Source organism: Salvelinus fontinalis, chromosome 26 (assembly GCF_029448725.1).
Source record: "Salvelinus fontinalis isolate EN_2023a chromosome 26, ASM2944872v1, whole genome shotgun sequence".
NCBI classification, from domain to species: domain Eukaryota; kingdom Metazoa; phylum Chordata; class Actinopteri; order Salmoniformes; family Salmonidae; genus Salvelinus; species Salvelinus fontinalis.
In genome coordinates this window covers 24,783,499-24,800,768 of record NC_074690.1, presented here as the reverse complement: position 1 = coordinate 24,800,768, position 17,270 = coordinate 24,783,499, and the positions used below count along the sequence as shown (strand labels likewise).

The 17,270-nt window shown below is 42.4% G+C and overlaps 1 protein-coding gene across 4 annotated transcripts in view; it reads right to left on the bottom strand.

Annotated features, from left to right (window-relative positions):
- The window catches only part of LOC129823985 (extended synaptotagmin-2-B-like), a 48,802-nt gene that overhangs the window by 14,239 nt on the left and 17,293 nt on the right, over window positions 1-17,270 (bottom strand). For all 4 annotated transcript variants that reach the window (XM_055883203.1, XM_055883204.1, XM_055883205.1 and 1 more), the window contains exons 4-8: window positions 16,438-16,572; window positions 15,975-16,051; window positions 15,818-15,890; window positions 14,618-14,707; window positions 6,122-6,177 (exon numbers count right to left, since the gene is read on the bottom strand). In XM_055883203.1, coding sequence (XP_055739178.1) covers window positions 6,122-6,177; window positions 14,618-14,707; window positions 15,818-15,890; window positions 15,975-16,051; window positions 16,438-16,572 — 431 coding nt within the window. The remainder of the gene's footprint in view (window positions 1-6,121; window positions 6,178-14,617; window positions 14,708-15,817; window positions 15,891-15,974; window positions 16,052-16,437; window positions 16,573-17,270) is intronic.

Here is a 17,270-nt window from a genome sequence, read left to right as displayed (position 1 = left end):
CAAAACCGTACTTTACATATTTCATATATGTTCGGTACTAGTGACACTTCTTAAAAATACATTAAGATTGACCAATTTGTTATCTAATTTTCTCTAAAATGTTTGCAGAAATGTGGCCATAGTGGAGAGGGGTGCAATCCCATCACCTAGTGATATTTGTAGGGTTGCAGCTTTAGCTCTTTTAAAGTCAGTAGTGACATCAAAAGTGGGGACAGTATTTTTCAGAGAAAGATGTTTATAAATTATTAATTAGATCAGTATCTTTCAAAGTAATAATAAAACTCAAGATGTTCTACCAAAATAATTTTTCCACATTTGACTACAAATGATCTATAACTGGGCTAATAGGCTAATAACTCACTAACTAGCAAATAATATGAACAAATTGGCACACGTGGCTACATGCAGCTCTTGCTTTGATCTCAAAACAATGCCATTTGAAACAAGCCCTGTGTCACTATGTTTGACAGCAGAAATCAAGGGCACTGTCACAGTCTGAAGTCCAGAGGCCCAACTTCCCTCCCTGCTCCCACCCCCACCTGACTCATACCATAGACCTGTGCCAAGAGACATTACACTACCATCTGCAGCTGGCACCATCTGTCTGTGAAGTTGAAACTAGACATGTGACAGTGGTGTGCACACACAGAAACTTCTCCACTTCCTAATAGTCTATTTATGGGCTCAGCGTAGTATCCCACAACTTTCAATGGCTCCACTACTAATCCTTACAGGAATATGGATATCCTGTATTTAAATTATGTATTTAAACTGGAGCCAAGACGAAGCTTATCGTAAAAGGGGAATCAAAACAACAGTCAATGTTACGTTTTTCTAATACCCACTAGATGGCAGCATTGTAGTGAATGGAGAACACCCTAAGTGGGTGTGTTACTCCCTCAGAGCTGGGTTTAATGGTGCAGCCGGGCCTCCCCCATCCCGTCCTCAAGATTCCTCTGAGGTTACGACATATTCTATCTTGTCTATAAAGGGAGGTTGCTTTTGGTGCTGGGAAAAAAAAGTGTGGATGCGAAATATGTGGAGGCCAGCCCGCTCATTTCTGGGTTTATTGCAGAAGGAATGTATTCATTGCTGGTGTTCAACTGCAATTGACTCAAATTATAATTGATAACACATGTTAGTGACTTTACATTTTGTCCTATTTCTTTACTTTTTGTCTGTAGGAAGAGATCAGCAAAGCCACAGTTCAACTTTCCAGACTTTATACCTTCAGAGTAGGTCTGTGTGTTGGGGGAGGAGGAGATACCACTTCCATTCCAAGAATGAAAAAAGTGGTCCCAGACAGGGGCCAAACACACACACTTAGGGGTGAGCTGAGGTGCCTGCTGTTTGAGAGTGAGATGCAAATCATACCAGAGGAAATGTGAGCCTCATACACAGAACCCTCTGTCTGTTCAGACACACACACTCTCCTGGTAAGCTACAATTAAACTTTTCAGACTCTTTAGACTCAGAGCGTGTCTGTGTTGGGGGGGAGGGGGGGGGGGACAACTGTGTGTGTGTGTGTGTGTGAGAGAGTGTGTTTGAGGCAAGGCTTTCAGGTTTCAGGTTGTTTCCTGCAAACCCATATAAAGAGGAAGGCTACATTTCACAGGAAGGAGTGTCATACAAAAACAAATAACACATCAGGCACCATACTTATTTGTTTAACTGTGGACCTCGATCAGGGACCAAAACTTACTATCAAACCACTGCCATATAGGCCTAAACATACAGGTAACTGCAAAAATAAAGGAAACACCAACATAGTGTCTTAATAGGGCATTATGCCACCACAAGCTGCCAGAACAGTTTCAATACACCTTGGCATAGATTCTACAAGTGTCTGGAACCCTGCTGAAGTGATGTGACACCATTCTTCCACGAGACATTCCATAATTTGGTGTTTTGTTTGATGGTGGTGGTAAACGCTGTCTCAGGTGCCGCTCCAAAATCTCCCATAAGTGTTCAATTGGGTTGATCTGGTGACTGACACACACACCCTTTAAACACCCTATGCTATTTTGAGACCCCTCTTTCAAAGTCACAGATCTTTTCTTCTAGCCATGGTGGAAACAAATATGGGCAACTGGGCATTTTTATACATGACCTTAAGCATGATGGGATGTTAATTGCTTAACTCAGGAACCACACTTGTGTGGAAGCACCTGGTTTTAATATATTTTGTATCCCTTATTTACTCAAGTGTTTCCTTTATTTTGGCAGTTACCTGTATCTCTGCATGGCTCTTCATTGAATTTAGTATATTCAATGGCCAAACATTCACTGTAGCATTTTAACACATATCCCATCCAAGCTTCAAAACACAAGCACCTATTGAATCACGTCAACTTCTCTGACCACTCCATCATCACCTTCTATAAATATCAACACTTAGATAAAATAAACTAGTTATAATCCCCATTCTAATCTATTCATTAATTCAATCATTTCAATAGCAGCCCTAAGGGATTCCAGGGGCTTTTCAGGAGGAGGGCTAGCTCGGTTTAAATGACTATTTATAGTTTAAAGTTCATCATAAACAAAGGAAGCTGGAGGGCCCACATCACTACAATGGGGATCCTGTCTGTGTGGTTAGGGAAAGGAAAATGGGGGGATACCTAGTCAGTTGCACAACTGGATGCATTCAACTGAAATGTGTCTTCCGCACTTAACCCAACCCTTCTGAATCAGAGAGGTACATGGGGCTGACTTAATCAACATCCATGTCATCGGCGCCCGGGGAGCAGTTGTTGTTGGGGGTTAACTGCCTTGCTCAAGGGCAGAACGGCAGATTTTTACCTTGTCGGCTCTGGAATTTAATCCAGCAACCTTCCCCGTGGCCTAACGCTCCTACCCGCTAGGCTACCGGCCGCCCAGTTAGTTGCTCATTTCCTTTTTTCATGTGACTTCTAACAGTATTTTTCAGGGAGACTACCCTTGACAACTGTATTTACACTGTATTTCCATTGGTCCATTTAGCTGTGTTTTATTTGATCCCACTTTTGGGATAAGTGAGCATATCACATGCGGACAGTGACAGCATTTGACAGAACTTGAAGAGTGAGATGTTGAAACAAGCTATTGGGTCCAGTAGTATATCCATGTGATGGCTTCTTGTCCTCTAATTGCAGCCCTCCACCACATGGCTGCTTTGCATAGAGCTGTAAATGCATGATTCATGGTGCTGTGACTTCACAGTGGTGTAGTTTTAACACGCAGCTACAGGGCCAGCTTCCCAAATGGCACCTTATTCCCTATGGGCCCTAGTCAAAAGTAGTGCACTATATAGGGAATAGGTTGTCATTTGGGATGCAAGCAGGGAGAGCTATGCTGACCATTCTCCCTCCTTATCCCTCACAGACAGCAGCTCTGTCTGAGAAGGTGGACTGGCTGTTAATCATTTATACCTGCCATGGTGTCATTACCGACATACAGTAAAATGCTACTAACACGTACGCGTGCCATACAAGTACAGGCATGCGCATATGGGTGCACTCCCTCCCTCCATCCAGCCCTGAAAGCTGCCACCTGGCTCTCTCTCTCCACAGAAATGAGGCCTTCATGTTAAATGTTCCCTAGCGCCTGTCTGTTTGTGCTGCCTGGGCAGCGTTCAAAATAGCATCCTAATTCCCTACATAGTGTATACTTTTGACCAGGATCTGTCAACACCGGAGGGACAGAGCTGTTTTAAAGCCTGACACAGGAGCCATAAACAGCCTAAACAGCCTAGTAAACCTTAGCCTTTACGCTCTCACTGACACAATGAACTTCATGATATAGATACCTTTCCCCTTCTCTACCTCCTCCTTTCATCCCTGGTAATTGGTGCTCACATAAAAAAATGTTTTGCCTCTAATCTATTAGCCTATTTAGACTGATAACAAGGTGTGTCCCAAATGGCAACATATTACCTTTATAGTGCAATATTTTTACCAGGACTCAGAGCACTGGCCAAAAATAGTGCACACTCTAGGGAATAGGGTGCCATTTGGGATGCCCACAAGGATAAAATACAGATATCCATTTACTATGAATGTGTACTGTAACTGTAGACAACACCCTCTGAGTAAACCAATACCAGAACTAATTTCCCTACCATACCTACAGTGCCTTTGGAAAGTATTCAGACTCCAACTTTTTCCATATTTTATTGCATTACAGCCTTATTCTCAAATGTTTTAAAGTTTTAAAAAATATCCTCAGCAATCTACACACAATACCCCATAATGACAAAGCAAAAACAGGTTAAGACATTTTTGCAAATGTATTCAAAATTAAAAGAAACAGAAAAACCTTATTTACATAAGTATTCAGACCCTTTGCTATGAGACTCAAAATGGAGCTCAGGTGCATCCTGTTTCCATTGATCATCCTTGAGATGTTTCTACAAATTAATTGGAGTCCACCTGTGGTAAATTAAAATTGATTGGACATGATTTGTAAAGGCACACACACCTGTCTATATAAGGTCCCACAGTTGACAGTGCATGTCAGAGCAAAAAGCAAGCTATGAGGTTGAAGGAATTCTCCGTGGAGCTCTGAGACAGGATTGTGTCGAGGCACATATCTGGAGAAGGGTACTAAACAATTTCTGCAGCATTGTAGGTCCCCAAGAACACAGTGGCCTCCATCATTCTTAAATGGAAGAAGTTTGGAACCCCCAAGACTCTTCCTAGAGCTGTCCGCCCAGCCAAACTGAGCAATCGGTGGAGAAGAACCTTGGTCAGGGAGGTGACCAATAACCCCATGGTCACTGACAGAGCTCTAGAGTTCCTCTGTAGAGACGGGAGAACATTCCAGAAGGACAACCATCTCTGTAGCACTACACCAAATCAGGCCTTTATGGTAGAGCAGCCAGACAAAAGCCACTCTTCAGTAAAAGGCACATGACAGCCCGCTTGGAGTTTGCCAAAAGGCACCTAAAGACTCTCAGACCATGAGAAACAAGATTCTCTGGTCAGATGAATCCAAGATTTAACTCTGTGGCCTGAATGCCAAGCATCACATCTGGAAGAAACCTGGCACCATCCCTATGGTGAAGCATGGTGTTGGCAGCATCATGCTGTGAGGATGTTTTTCAGCGGCAGGGACTGGGAGACTAGTCAGGATCGAGGCAAAGATGAACAGAGCAAAGTACAGAGAGATCTTTGATGAAAACCTGCTCCAGAGCGCTCAGGACCTCAGACTGGGGCGAAGGTTCACAGCCATTAGCACACAGCCAAGACAACACAGGAGTGGCTTCGGGAGAATTCTCTGAATGTCCTTGAGTGGCCCAGCCAGAGCCCGGACTTGAACCTGATTGAGCATCTCTGGAGAGACCAGAAAATAGCTGTGCAGCAACGCTCCCCATCCAACCTGACAGAGGTTGAGAGGCTCTTCAGAGAAGAACAGGAGGAACTGAGGAACTCCCCAAACACATGTGCCAAGCTTGTAGCATCATACCCAAAAGTGCTTTAACAAAGTTCTGAGTAAAGGGTCTGAATACTTATGTAAATGTCATATTTCAGTTTTACATTTATAATACATTTGTTAATATTTCTAAAAACCTGTTTTTGCTTTGTCATTGTGGGGTATTGTGTGTAGATTGATTCAAAAACCATTTGAACAATTTTAGAATAAGGCGTAATAAAAGGGATCTGAATACTTTGAACTCTATATTGTGGGTTAGGCCAGTTCTAACTATTTGGGGAGACCTCTTCTACGATATGTTACTCCAAATGTCGAGATATCCGATATAATAATTTTGCACCATTAATGGCAAAATAATTCCAGACTGAAAATTGTGTGCGTATTCACAATATTATAGTCACACTCATTAAATAATATTTTGTATAGCGAAAAAAAAAAAGTCTTCATTTAGACTTCATTTTCAACATACAGTTTAACAGATACATCTGCACAGTTTTGATTTGTAAAGTTCAAAGAGAGTATAGTCTTCCACATCACAATAAATCGTCAATATCAAATATACCGATATTTGATTTAATCATATCGGCCCAAACCTACACCCCACCCATCTGGAGTGAAAGAGAGTGATAAGGGCTTGGTAGTGCTGACAGAAGCCATGTAACCGAGACCCATTACAAGCAGGGTTTGCAATCTTGCAGTTGTCACTTACTTCAATCCTGGAATGTCCAGCATATTTGTGAGGCCTGTCCAGTTTATATCCAGCAACTGGAAGAAAAAAAGGAAACATGCCTTGAATGACAGAGAAGAAAGTAAATGTTGATAAACCCATACAAGGAACACATGACCACAAACACGAGTCCTTTTATTTCATTGAATTCATTACAGTTATTTAATTTAGAAAGTGACTCCACAACTAGCTCTTGTCCTTGTCCTCTAAACTTAGGGAGAGCATTCTCACTAAGAGGGCAGCAGCCTGCTCCATGGAACTGCTCATCAATATGACTCGCTATTTCAGTACAATGCAGAGAGGATATGTATATGGTGGGCAGGCTCTAGCTCTGTGCGTCTCCTGCCTTGGTCTGCATCACTCACTGGGCTCCTAAGCACTGAATGATAAAGCTACTGCAGCACATCTTTATGAGGTTCTAATCCAGCTACTGTTCTCATCTAGCTAATCATTGTAATAAAATGTAATGAACGGATTAGAAATGAGGACAGACTGGACAGACCCAATTAGTGCAATAGTTCAAATTGTTACATACAAGTTTAACAAAGCAGAAACATTCACAAAACTGAGAAAATAGAGACTAATCAATATTGATGAGTTAGCTCTGTTTTAATACGGGAAGCTATAGAGTAGGCAAATAGTAAATCAAAGTCCAAACAAAGGGAGTAATTTCAAAGCACTTTAAGATCGGTTCTCAGTGACTCATTATCAGGAGAAGAGGAATTTCCGATGGCTAAAATGCAGTAACTTGAAAGCAGCTCAACAGCTAATGAAAGCTCTCAGTCCGTGAGGAGTACAGTTTCCCAATGAAAGAACAGTTAATGAAAGCTCTCAGTCCGTGAGGAGTACAGTTTCCTAATGAAACAACAGCTAATGAAAGCTCTCAGTCCGTGAGGAGGAGTTTCCTAATGAAACAACAGCTAATGAAAGCTCGCAGTCCGTGAGGAGTACAGTTTCCTAATGAAAAAGTGCATTCAAGACATTCATTTGAATTGGTTCTAACTGACATTTCCAAAGCAAAGCATTGATTTATACTTTATAATAGAATATGTTATCTACTTTCATCATGTCATATCTTTGTAGACTGCTACAATGACCACTCCAGTACCTGGTAAGACAGTTATCACTTTGACCTGAACAGTGAACACGGACATTAACTTTAAAAACACAGTCTAGAGCAAAAAGCAATTTCTTGAGGAAAATTAGCATTCTCAAAAAGAATGCAATACAGTACAGGCCCAGGAGACAGATAAGGCTTCTAAGATTCTCACTACAAAAGGGCAAACTATACCAAATCAGTAACTGTTCATTCTGCACAGGTTTTATGGAAGGGATGACTGTAGGCTGTACAGTATGTGGCAAGCATAGTCTGTATCCTAAATGGCACCCTTTTCCATATGTAGTACTTTTCACTACTTTTGACCAGGGTTTTTACCAGGGAATAAAGTGTCATTTGGTACACATTCTTAGTGCGGATTGGATAACAAAACAAATACTGTAACGCCAACTAGAAGTTTTCAGGACAATGCCAGAGTCTGTGTGCAGCAACAGTGCACTAAAGCATCACAATACTACACAGACTGCAAAACCACTCAGCACAATGGTAAACATTTAGTAGGCTCTGGAATGAGTAGGTACTGGACAGTGTTCCAGGAACGTAAACGAAGGAATGAAACTCTGTCGTGACAGTCTCTATGGGAACGTGACCTGACTAGCTATGTTACTGGGTTAGTCTGTGCACCCCAAATGGCACCCTATTCCCTGTATAGTGCATTACTTTTGCATCCATTTGGGATGCAGCCCATGTCTTTCTCTGTGCCAGTAACCAAGCCAGGAATCCTGCCCACTGAATCATAGGGCACTGAAAGTCTCCATCTACGCTATGCTCTCTTACTTTATGAGTCATAGTTGCAATGAAGAAAATGTAATGATAGTTAAGCAATCTATGACTATTACCTAGCACATCAAATTAACTCGGTGTTCACTGTATCTAAAAATAAAAACTGACAGACATGGTGTTTGAATATGGAGGGTAGGCCTAACCCAATTCTAGATAAGAATCATGGCATTGTCACGTTAACGTTTCCCACCACATCATTTAGAATAGTCGAAACCTATTTACCATAAAAGGATTTATTAGTCAAATCAAATCACATGTTATTGTTCGCATCCACATATTTAGCAGATGTTATTGTGGGTGTAGCGAAATGCTTGTGTTCCTAGCTCCAACAGTCTACCAGTTGTCATGGTTACAAAATATAAGTAAACCAAACATGGGGTAATATGATGTCATGTCTCATGTGCCAGTGGTCAGGGATATGCCTCTGAACTGTGGGATGTGTGTGTGTCAGGAGACTCAGGGTGAGATTACGTTTCTAACTTTGTTCACGTTTAAGCTGCTCTTAAGAATATCTGCAAAGGTGAGCAACCGGCCATTAAGCAAATCAGAATGTCAACATTTGTGTGATTTTAAGATGAGGACGTACTTAGTATGAAGAATAAAGTTGTTCAAGTACACCTTAAAAATACTGTCTAAATGTGTGTCTATGGAACGAGAGAGTGATATAGACTACGGCTAAATTCAGGCTTGTCAATCATTTCTGTTTGTTCAATTGTCAAAGGAAAATTTCCAGAGACCAGAGGTGACATTCAAACATGCACTCCCACATTCTAACAAGTAAAGAGCTGCAGGCACAAGCTTTGACACGATTATATTCTGACTGCGACACAGCAACATCCCTTCCCATAAAGCTCTAATATAACCTAGCCCTAGGCTACACAAGGTGAACACGTCATGTTGTGCTGTAGTATGATCATGTTATTCAACTTTTAAAATCAATCTAGAGAACTCTGTCAGGATAAATTCAGGATACCCGAGTTCTGGTAACATGAGCCCAAGCCAACCCAGTAATGTTTAAATGAGAAGCATGCCTACTTGTTCAGAATACAACCAGGAAGAGTGAACTGAACCGACTTCACAGAGAACAAAGGCTGATTCACACCTACAGTGAGCTCCAAAATTATTGTTTTTCTTTGTACTCTAGCAATTTTAAATGATAGGTTAAAGTGTAGACTTTCAGCTTTAATTTGAGGGTATTTTCATCCATATCAGGTGAACCATTTAGAAATTACACCACTTTTTGTACACAGTCCTCCCATTTTAGGGGACCAAAAGTATTGGGACAAATTCACTTACCTGTTTATTTAAGTAGTAAAAAGTGAAGTATTTGGTCCCATATTCTTAGCACGCAATGGCTACATTAACCTTGTGACTACAAATTTGTTGGATACATTTGCTGTTTGTTTTGATTTCGTTTAAAATTGTTTTGTGCCCAATTGAAATTAAATGGTAAATGTGCCATTTTGGAGTCACTTTCATTGTAAATAAGAATAGAATATGTTTCTAAACACTTCTACATGAATATAGATGCTAGCATGATTACGGATAGATGCACAAATGTCATACCCACCCAAAATGCTAACGTCCCCTGTTAATGTAATGGTGAGAGGTTAGCATATGAATTTTGTTCGTCTAACTTTCTCACTCATTATTCACAAGCTTGATGTAGTCATTGCGTGCTATGAATATGGGTCCAAATACTTCACTTTTTACTACTTTAATACACATAAGTGAATTTTTAACAACACATTTGGTCCCCTAAAATGGGGGGGACTATGTACAAATATTGCTGTAATTTCTAAACGGTTCACCCGATATGAATGAAAATACAGTAAAATTAAAGCCAACCTCATAGCTATTTGGGCTCCCGAGTGGCGCAGTGGTCTAAGGCACAGCATCTCAGTGCTAGAGGCGTCACTACAGACCCTGGTTCGATCTCGGTCTGTATCACAACCAACCGTGATCGGGAGTTCCATAGGGCAGCGCACAATGTGCAGCCTTGAAGCCAGCAGCATACCACCCTGCATATCACTGCTGGCTTGCTTCTGAAGCTAAGCAGGGTTGGTCCTGGTCAGTCCCTGGATGGGAGACCAGATGCTGCTGGAAGTGGTGTTGGAGGGCCAGTAGGAGGCACTCTTTCCTCTGGTCTAAAAAATATCCAAATGCCACAAATCAAATCAAATTTTATTAGTCACATACACATGGTTAGCAGATGTTAATGCGAGTGTAGCGAAATGCTTGTGCTTCCGACAATGCAGTAATAACAACAAGTAATCTAACCTAACAATTCCGCAACTACTACCTTATACACGCAAGTGTAAAGGGATAAAGAATATGTACATAGAGATATATGAATGAGTGATGGTACAGAACGGCATAGGCAATGGTGCAGTACATGGTATAGAGTACGGTATATACCTATGAGATGAGTACTGTAGGGTATGTAAACATAAAGTGGCATAGTTTAAAGTGGATAGTGGTCCATGTATTACATAAGATGGCAAGATGCAGTAGATGATATAGAGTACAGTATATACATATACATAAGAGATGTGTAATGTAGGGTATGTAAACATTATATTAGGTGGCATTGTTTAAAGTGGCTGGTGGTACATTTTAAAGTGGCTGGAGTTGAGTCAGTATGTTGGCAGCGGCCGCTAAATGTTAGTGGTGGCTGTTTAACAGTCTGATGGCCTTGAGATAGAAGCTGTTTTTCAGTCTCTCGGTCCCTGCTTGGATGCACCTGTACTGACCTCGCCTTCTGGATGATAGCGGGGTGAACAGGCAGTGGCTTGGGTGGTTGTTGTCCTTGATGATCTTTATGGCCTTCCTGTGACATCGGGTGGTGTAGGTGTCCTGGAGGGCAGGTAGTTTGCCCCGGGTGATGCGTTCTGCCGACCTCACTACCCTCTGGAGAGCCTTACGGTTGTGTGCGGAGCAGTTGCCGTACCAGGCGGTGATACAGCCCGACAGGATGCTCTCGATTGTGCATCTGTAGAAGTTTGTGAGTGCTTTTGGTGACAAGCCGAATTTCTTCAGCCTCCTGAGGTTGAAGAGGCGCTGCTGCGCCTTCTTCACAACGCTGTCTGTGTGGGTGGACCAATTCAGTTTGTCCGTGATGTGTACACCGAGGAACTTAAAACTTTCCACCTTCTCCACTACTGACCCGTCGATGTGGATAGGGGGGTGCTCCCTCTGCTGTTTCCTGAAGTCCACAATCATCTCCTTTGTTTTGTTGACGTTGAGTGTGAGGTTATTTTCCTGACACCACACTCCGAGGGCCCTCACCTCCTCCCTGTAGGCCGTCTCGTCGTTGTTGGTAATCAAGCCTACCACTGTAGTGTCGTCCGCAAACTTGATGATTGAGTTGGAGGCGTGCATGGCCACGCAGTCGTGGGTGAACAGGGAGTACAGGAGAGGGCTCAGAACGCACCCTTGTGGGGCCCCAGTGTTGAGGATCAGCGGGGTGGAGATGTTGTTACCTACCCTCACCACCTGGGGGCGGCCCGTCAGGAAGTCCAGGACCCAGTTGCACAGGGCGGGGTCGAGACCCAGGGTCTCGAGCTTGATGACGAGTTTGGAGGGTACTATGGTGTTAAATGCTGAGCTGTAGTCGATGAACAGCATTCTCACATAGGTAGTGATTGAGGACATTGCCCTGTGTAGGGTGCCATCTTTCGGATGGGATGTTAAACGGGTGTCCTGACTCTCTGAGATCATTAAAGATCCCATGGCACTTATCGTAAGAGTAGGGGTGTTAACCCCGGTGTCCTGGCTAAATTCCCAATCTGTCCCTCAAACCATCACAGTCACCTAATAATCCCCAGTTTACAATTGGCTCATTCACCCCCCTCCTGTCCCCTGTAACTATTCCCCTGGGGGAGGGTTTGGCCGGCGTAGGCAGTCATTGTAAAATAAGAATTTGTTCTTAACTGAGTTGCCTAGTTAAATAAAAAAATATATATAAATCCAAAATGCTGGTGTACAGAGCCAAAACATTTGTCACTGTATGTTGTCTTGTCATGCAAGGAGTGGCCCCTGATGCCTTACCCCAAAATGCACAACATAAAAACAGGACAAGCAGGAACGTGATGAAAGGGAAGGAAGATCAGCTTGTGAGCATCAAGTGATGATGCTCTCATCATTTGTTGAAGACATGGGCAGGGCATTTATGATGATTTTCCTGTCTCCAGATATTGACACAAATGAGTTTTACAGCCTGCTCCACTGTTCTGACTGATATAAAAGAGCAGTGGTTGGCTGACTGGCACGTAGGCTGCACAGCAATACGAACCGCTGTCGGCTTTTATCTGGCGAGGCAGGGCGGGGTGGCAGAGTGTGCGTGCACTTCCTGTGTGCACCACTTAGTCTTCAGAACAGGCCACACCACCACACTGTGCTAGCGCTTACAGGAACAGACAAACATCAACACGCAAGGGCTTCTGCACTGGCCCTGTCACTAAGCCTTCTGTACAACACTGGAACATACTGTACCTGGCTGTACTAAGTCATAACTCCTATCAACAACAACCAAGTACCAGTAAAAAAACATTGATTATCCAAAGATAATTGTTTTAACAACAACATTCAGTGATATTTATAGATGAGAGCACATGATAGGTATCTCACTGTAATTACATTGGGTTGAACAAATATCATCCGTTAGTCAGTGGAAAGAAAAGGTGGTTTCCTCTTTGGTTATGACCGCATGGCAGGAGAATGCTGCAGCATCAAACAGTCCTGGTGAGGCCTTTTATCCTGGCTGGCTGCTCTGCTCTACTTTCAAACACACAGCCGCTACGCTACGTAGCCACAGCAACGCTGCTCACATTTCCACCACACTCTTGGCACGCTCCTCCCTCGCCTCCAGCTCAGACGGGGCACTGCTTACCAGCCAGTCGAATAGGCTGTCATACCTCACTGATGGTAACTCTGAGAACAAACGTCTACACAACTCAGGGGACAGATAGACTGTCTGTCAGGGTAGAAGGGCAGGGGGAGTATGAAGGCACAACGGTTTACAGGTAATACCTTCTTCAAGGGGCGGTAAATTCAAAAACAAATTCAAGACAGGGTAGAGGGGTGGACCTTACATTCATTCTTAAGAAGGTCTCCATGACTGGACCACAGGTCAGAGGCCATTGTGGACAAGAACCATGTGCTCTATAGCAGTCTAGCCTGGTCCCAGATCTGTCAAGACAGCACAAACAGATCTTGGACCAGGTTAAAAACAGTCCAGTTGAGGAGAGATAGCAGAACTCCAGAGGTTAAAATAAGACTTCGATGGCTGTCTATCACTCTAAAGGGCTCTCATTACACCCCAGTCTTTATCCCATGACTTCTAACCAGGCCTCTGACTACATCAGGGGGAAATAACTGTGGCTCTGCCTCAGCCTGGTCTGTGTTTATAGGGATGATGACAGTCTATCCCTGATGCAACATATCTATTCAAACTGTACTGTATTATACTATATAAGTGCATCACAGCTCTGATACTAACAGTGAATTGGATTATGTTTTACAATGAGCGTACAGTTATAGACTGGCTGGGAAAATGCAGGATGTTATTGTAGTCATCAAGACTAGCAGGACTGGACTGTGTGAAGATTATCAAATTGAACTAAACTGGCAAGAAATAATTCAACTCCGCTCACAGCATTGGTCCAACACTAACTGACTGTAGTTCATTAAGGGGTTACGATGTATTAGGCCAAGAGGGGAGAGTTGTATGAGATGGTATAGACTGGATGTCCGGCTGATTTACCATAGACCTTTACTGAGTAATAACAAGGCAATGAGCATAGAGGAAAGTCTATATAAATCCTACCCAATGAGAAAGACGCAGCCTCGACAGCAGAAGAGCACAGAGGAGGCTTAAGATAAAGCAAATCTGCTCTCCCCACCCAGACACAGAGGCGATATGACCGAGACAGAGGCGATACGACCCATATCTTGACAATAACACAGCAATGCTCCTTGAGACCCATAACTTCACACCACTAAAAATAAAACATCTATTGTCAAAAAGACAAACGACATGTGACTACTGGACTGGTAATCAACACCGCCCCAAACTGGGTCTGTTTAAAATAAGACCTGAGTATTATTACCCATCTAGGAAATATATCCAAGCTATTGTACACCAGTTCATTATATTTTCAGCTGTAATGAATCCAGCAGGAAGCTACAGTGCCCCCTCATTGTCCTTTTACTGGAATGTACCATCCTCCTAAGGGACCCCATATCAAACCCTCAATCTATAACACATGCTGACCCACAGGAAGACAGCTGCTAAAGAGCAGGGTATCGACTAAGGCTGAATCTCAAACAGCCCACTATTCACTATAAAGTGCACTACTTTTGTCCAGGGCCCATCAAAAGCAGTGCACTATAAAGGGAATTGGTAGCCATTTGTGTTGCAAGCCTAATTATAATTAGTCTTGGTGGGAATGGGCTTTCTGGAACAGGAGCTCAATACAACATCCTTCACATCCAGCGGTCTGCTGACCATTCCCTCCCCAGAGGTTCCAACCACTGCAGTAGTTCTAGAATAAGTCAAAATGGCTGACAATACTTACAGGCTTCTTCAGGAAGAAAACTGACAGGGCTCCGATCAATGGCATGTCTCCGAGCAGGGGCTCCATGACGACCCTCAAGACACCGTGAAGCTGCAGAAAACGTGCCAATCAGTGACTTTTCAATTGCAGATCATTGTAACATACAATTTATAGGTCTCTATCTTATTACATAGGAAACAGCAGTACAATACACTTTTGATTAATCTATTTGACAAATTCTACATGACTGTCTTGTTGTCTCAAGGAAAAGTCTGACCTGTTGTATTACTAAATGTTCCACTACTTTTATTAGTATCCATCCTGACTGAAGTGACTCTTTACTCAGAAATATAGACTGTCTAGAGCTCCAAATTTGAATGCAAGGACAAGCAATTAAACACAGAGTCATCCCTTAACATGCAATGGAAATATTGGACATTTTCAATACCCATACTGCCATACTGATTAACCATACTGCCATACTGATTAACCATACTGCCATACTGATTAACCATACTGCCATACTGATTAACCATACTGCCATACTGATTAACCATACTGCCATACTGATTAACCATACTGCCATACTGATTAACCATACTGCCATACTGATTAACCATACTGCTATACTGATTAACCATACTGCCATACTGATTAACCATACTGCTGTAGTCTTATTCTCACATTTACTCAAAACAGTGGCTTGGTCAGAATCAAAACATATGAGATTGCAGGTTGCCACATTTAAGGGCTTCATTTTGAACAAAAATGGTCACAGTGAAAAGCCAGCCATCTATTAGGAGCCAACAAAACCGTATGAAATCTGGACTGATTCCAAAACAGCCTAACAGATTTGACTGCAGTCTCAAATCTGGCCAATCAGAATGGGTTCGCAATGATTACTGTAGACTACCCTGCATACAACTGTCTCGCTCTGATCAGCAAATATGCTGGTTGTTTGCAAGGGCAACCTCTTGTAATGTTGTTTAATCAACCTTCACCCTTATCTATGAAGTGTCAACATATTATGTAAAAAAAGAAAAATGTAATTTTCATAATGCATAGCCAAATACGGAGGGGGCTAATGGTTAGTCTCATGCACCAGACAGATTTTCATCAAGCTTGGTAGGTCTGGTATATCAACTGAATAGTCAGAGAAAGTCACAACATTTCCCAATAGAAAGTAGTGTATGCATGTGTATGATATAAAAACATGACTACCTGTATACTTTTTATACCAGCTCTGCAGTAGTATTTCTTGATGTCAACATCAATCTCTGTATTTCCAACAAAGCTGAAAATAAAAATAAAAATAGTCTTGATATATAATGATATAAAAAAGTATCTCCAAATTGAACCACAGTGCATGTGACTATACCTAATCTCCAGGTCCATTATAATCTGTCGTTTGTCCACATTCTCAGTATACACTTTGACACCATTCACCCTTAGAGGCTGTAGAGAGAGAAGGAGAGAAAGATGGAGAGAGAGAGGGGCGAGAGGAAAGGATGACAAAGCAGAACCCAATGGTTGACAGGTGCCTCTGTGTGCTCAAACCCAAACCGCTTGTCCAACCATACTTTAAGCATGTGTTTCCTAAGTTCCCTTACAAGGTTAACAAGTTTGAAAACTTACACACAGGAAAAATTGCTGGACATTGTTGATAGGGCTAATGACGGTAAACAACAATAAAACACCTATGAACTATATTATACAGAATAAACACCTACAGCATATAACAAGATATAGAACATTTTCCACACTGCTCGACATAACAGTAACATTGACCCCAGAACTCATCACTGGAAACATACATGTATATTTAAACGCCTCAGTCTCACCTTGTCCCCCATGTCGATCTTGGTGAAGCAGAAGGAGCTGAGGTGAGCGTTAGCCCCCTTCACAGCCGGCTCAATGGTCTCTCTGAACAGCTTGTCAACAAACTGACAGATGTATGGCCACATCTGTTTCACTGTCTGGGGAGGGAGACAGAGAGGAAGACTCAGGGTTACACAGGTCATATTCTCAAAGCTCAATGTCTGACAGAGACACTACATAGGTAATGGCCCTGTTCTCTGCATGGTTTGATTGAATAAGACTTGAATTAAGATAAGAAATACTTTATTTTCCAGAGGGAAAATTCTTAGCATAATTTTGTCATAGATAATAGGTAAGAAACGCCCTCATAATTGCCTAACACACATAACATTACCTCAACTGACACATCTATTTGGTTTGGGTGTGGCCCTAGTGTAGTTTATGGGCTCTACTTTAAGTACTGATGCATGAACTCCTTACCACATAAACCTACTACAAAAACAATAGCATCTATAACACTCCTGCAAAACAAATAGAGCTCAATCTCTCGTTTTATTATCTAATGTGTCTTTGAAACATTGTGGACTAAATCCCTATACGTCTGGTTTTTACAGTAACTGTAAGAGTAATGACTCCTCCCAGTTCCTGGAGTTAGAAGGGTCCCCAGGGAGGCTGGTACTGGAGCTGGGTTAGCAGAGCTCCAGATTAGGGCCTATTTATAAGAGGATGCTGCCCTCCCGCCCGCTTCCCTGCCTCCACACTGTACCACTTATCTAGAGCAGGGCAAGTGCTGCTGCCGGGAAAGTTGGTATTGGACAGGGTTCAAATACTATTTGAAATCATTTCAAATATGTTA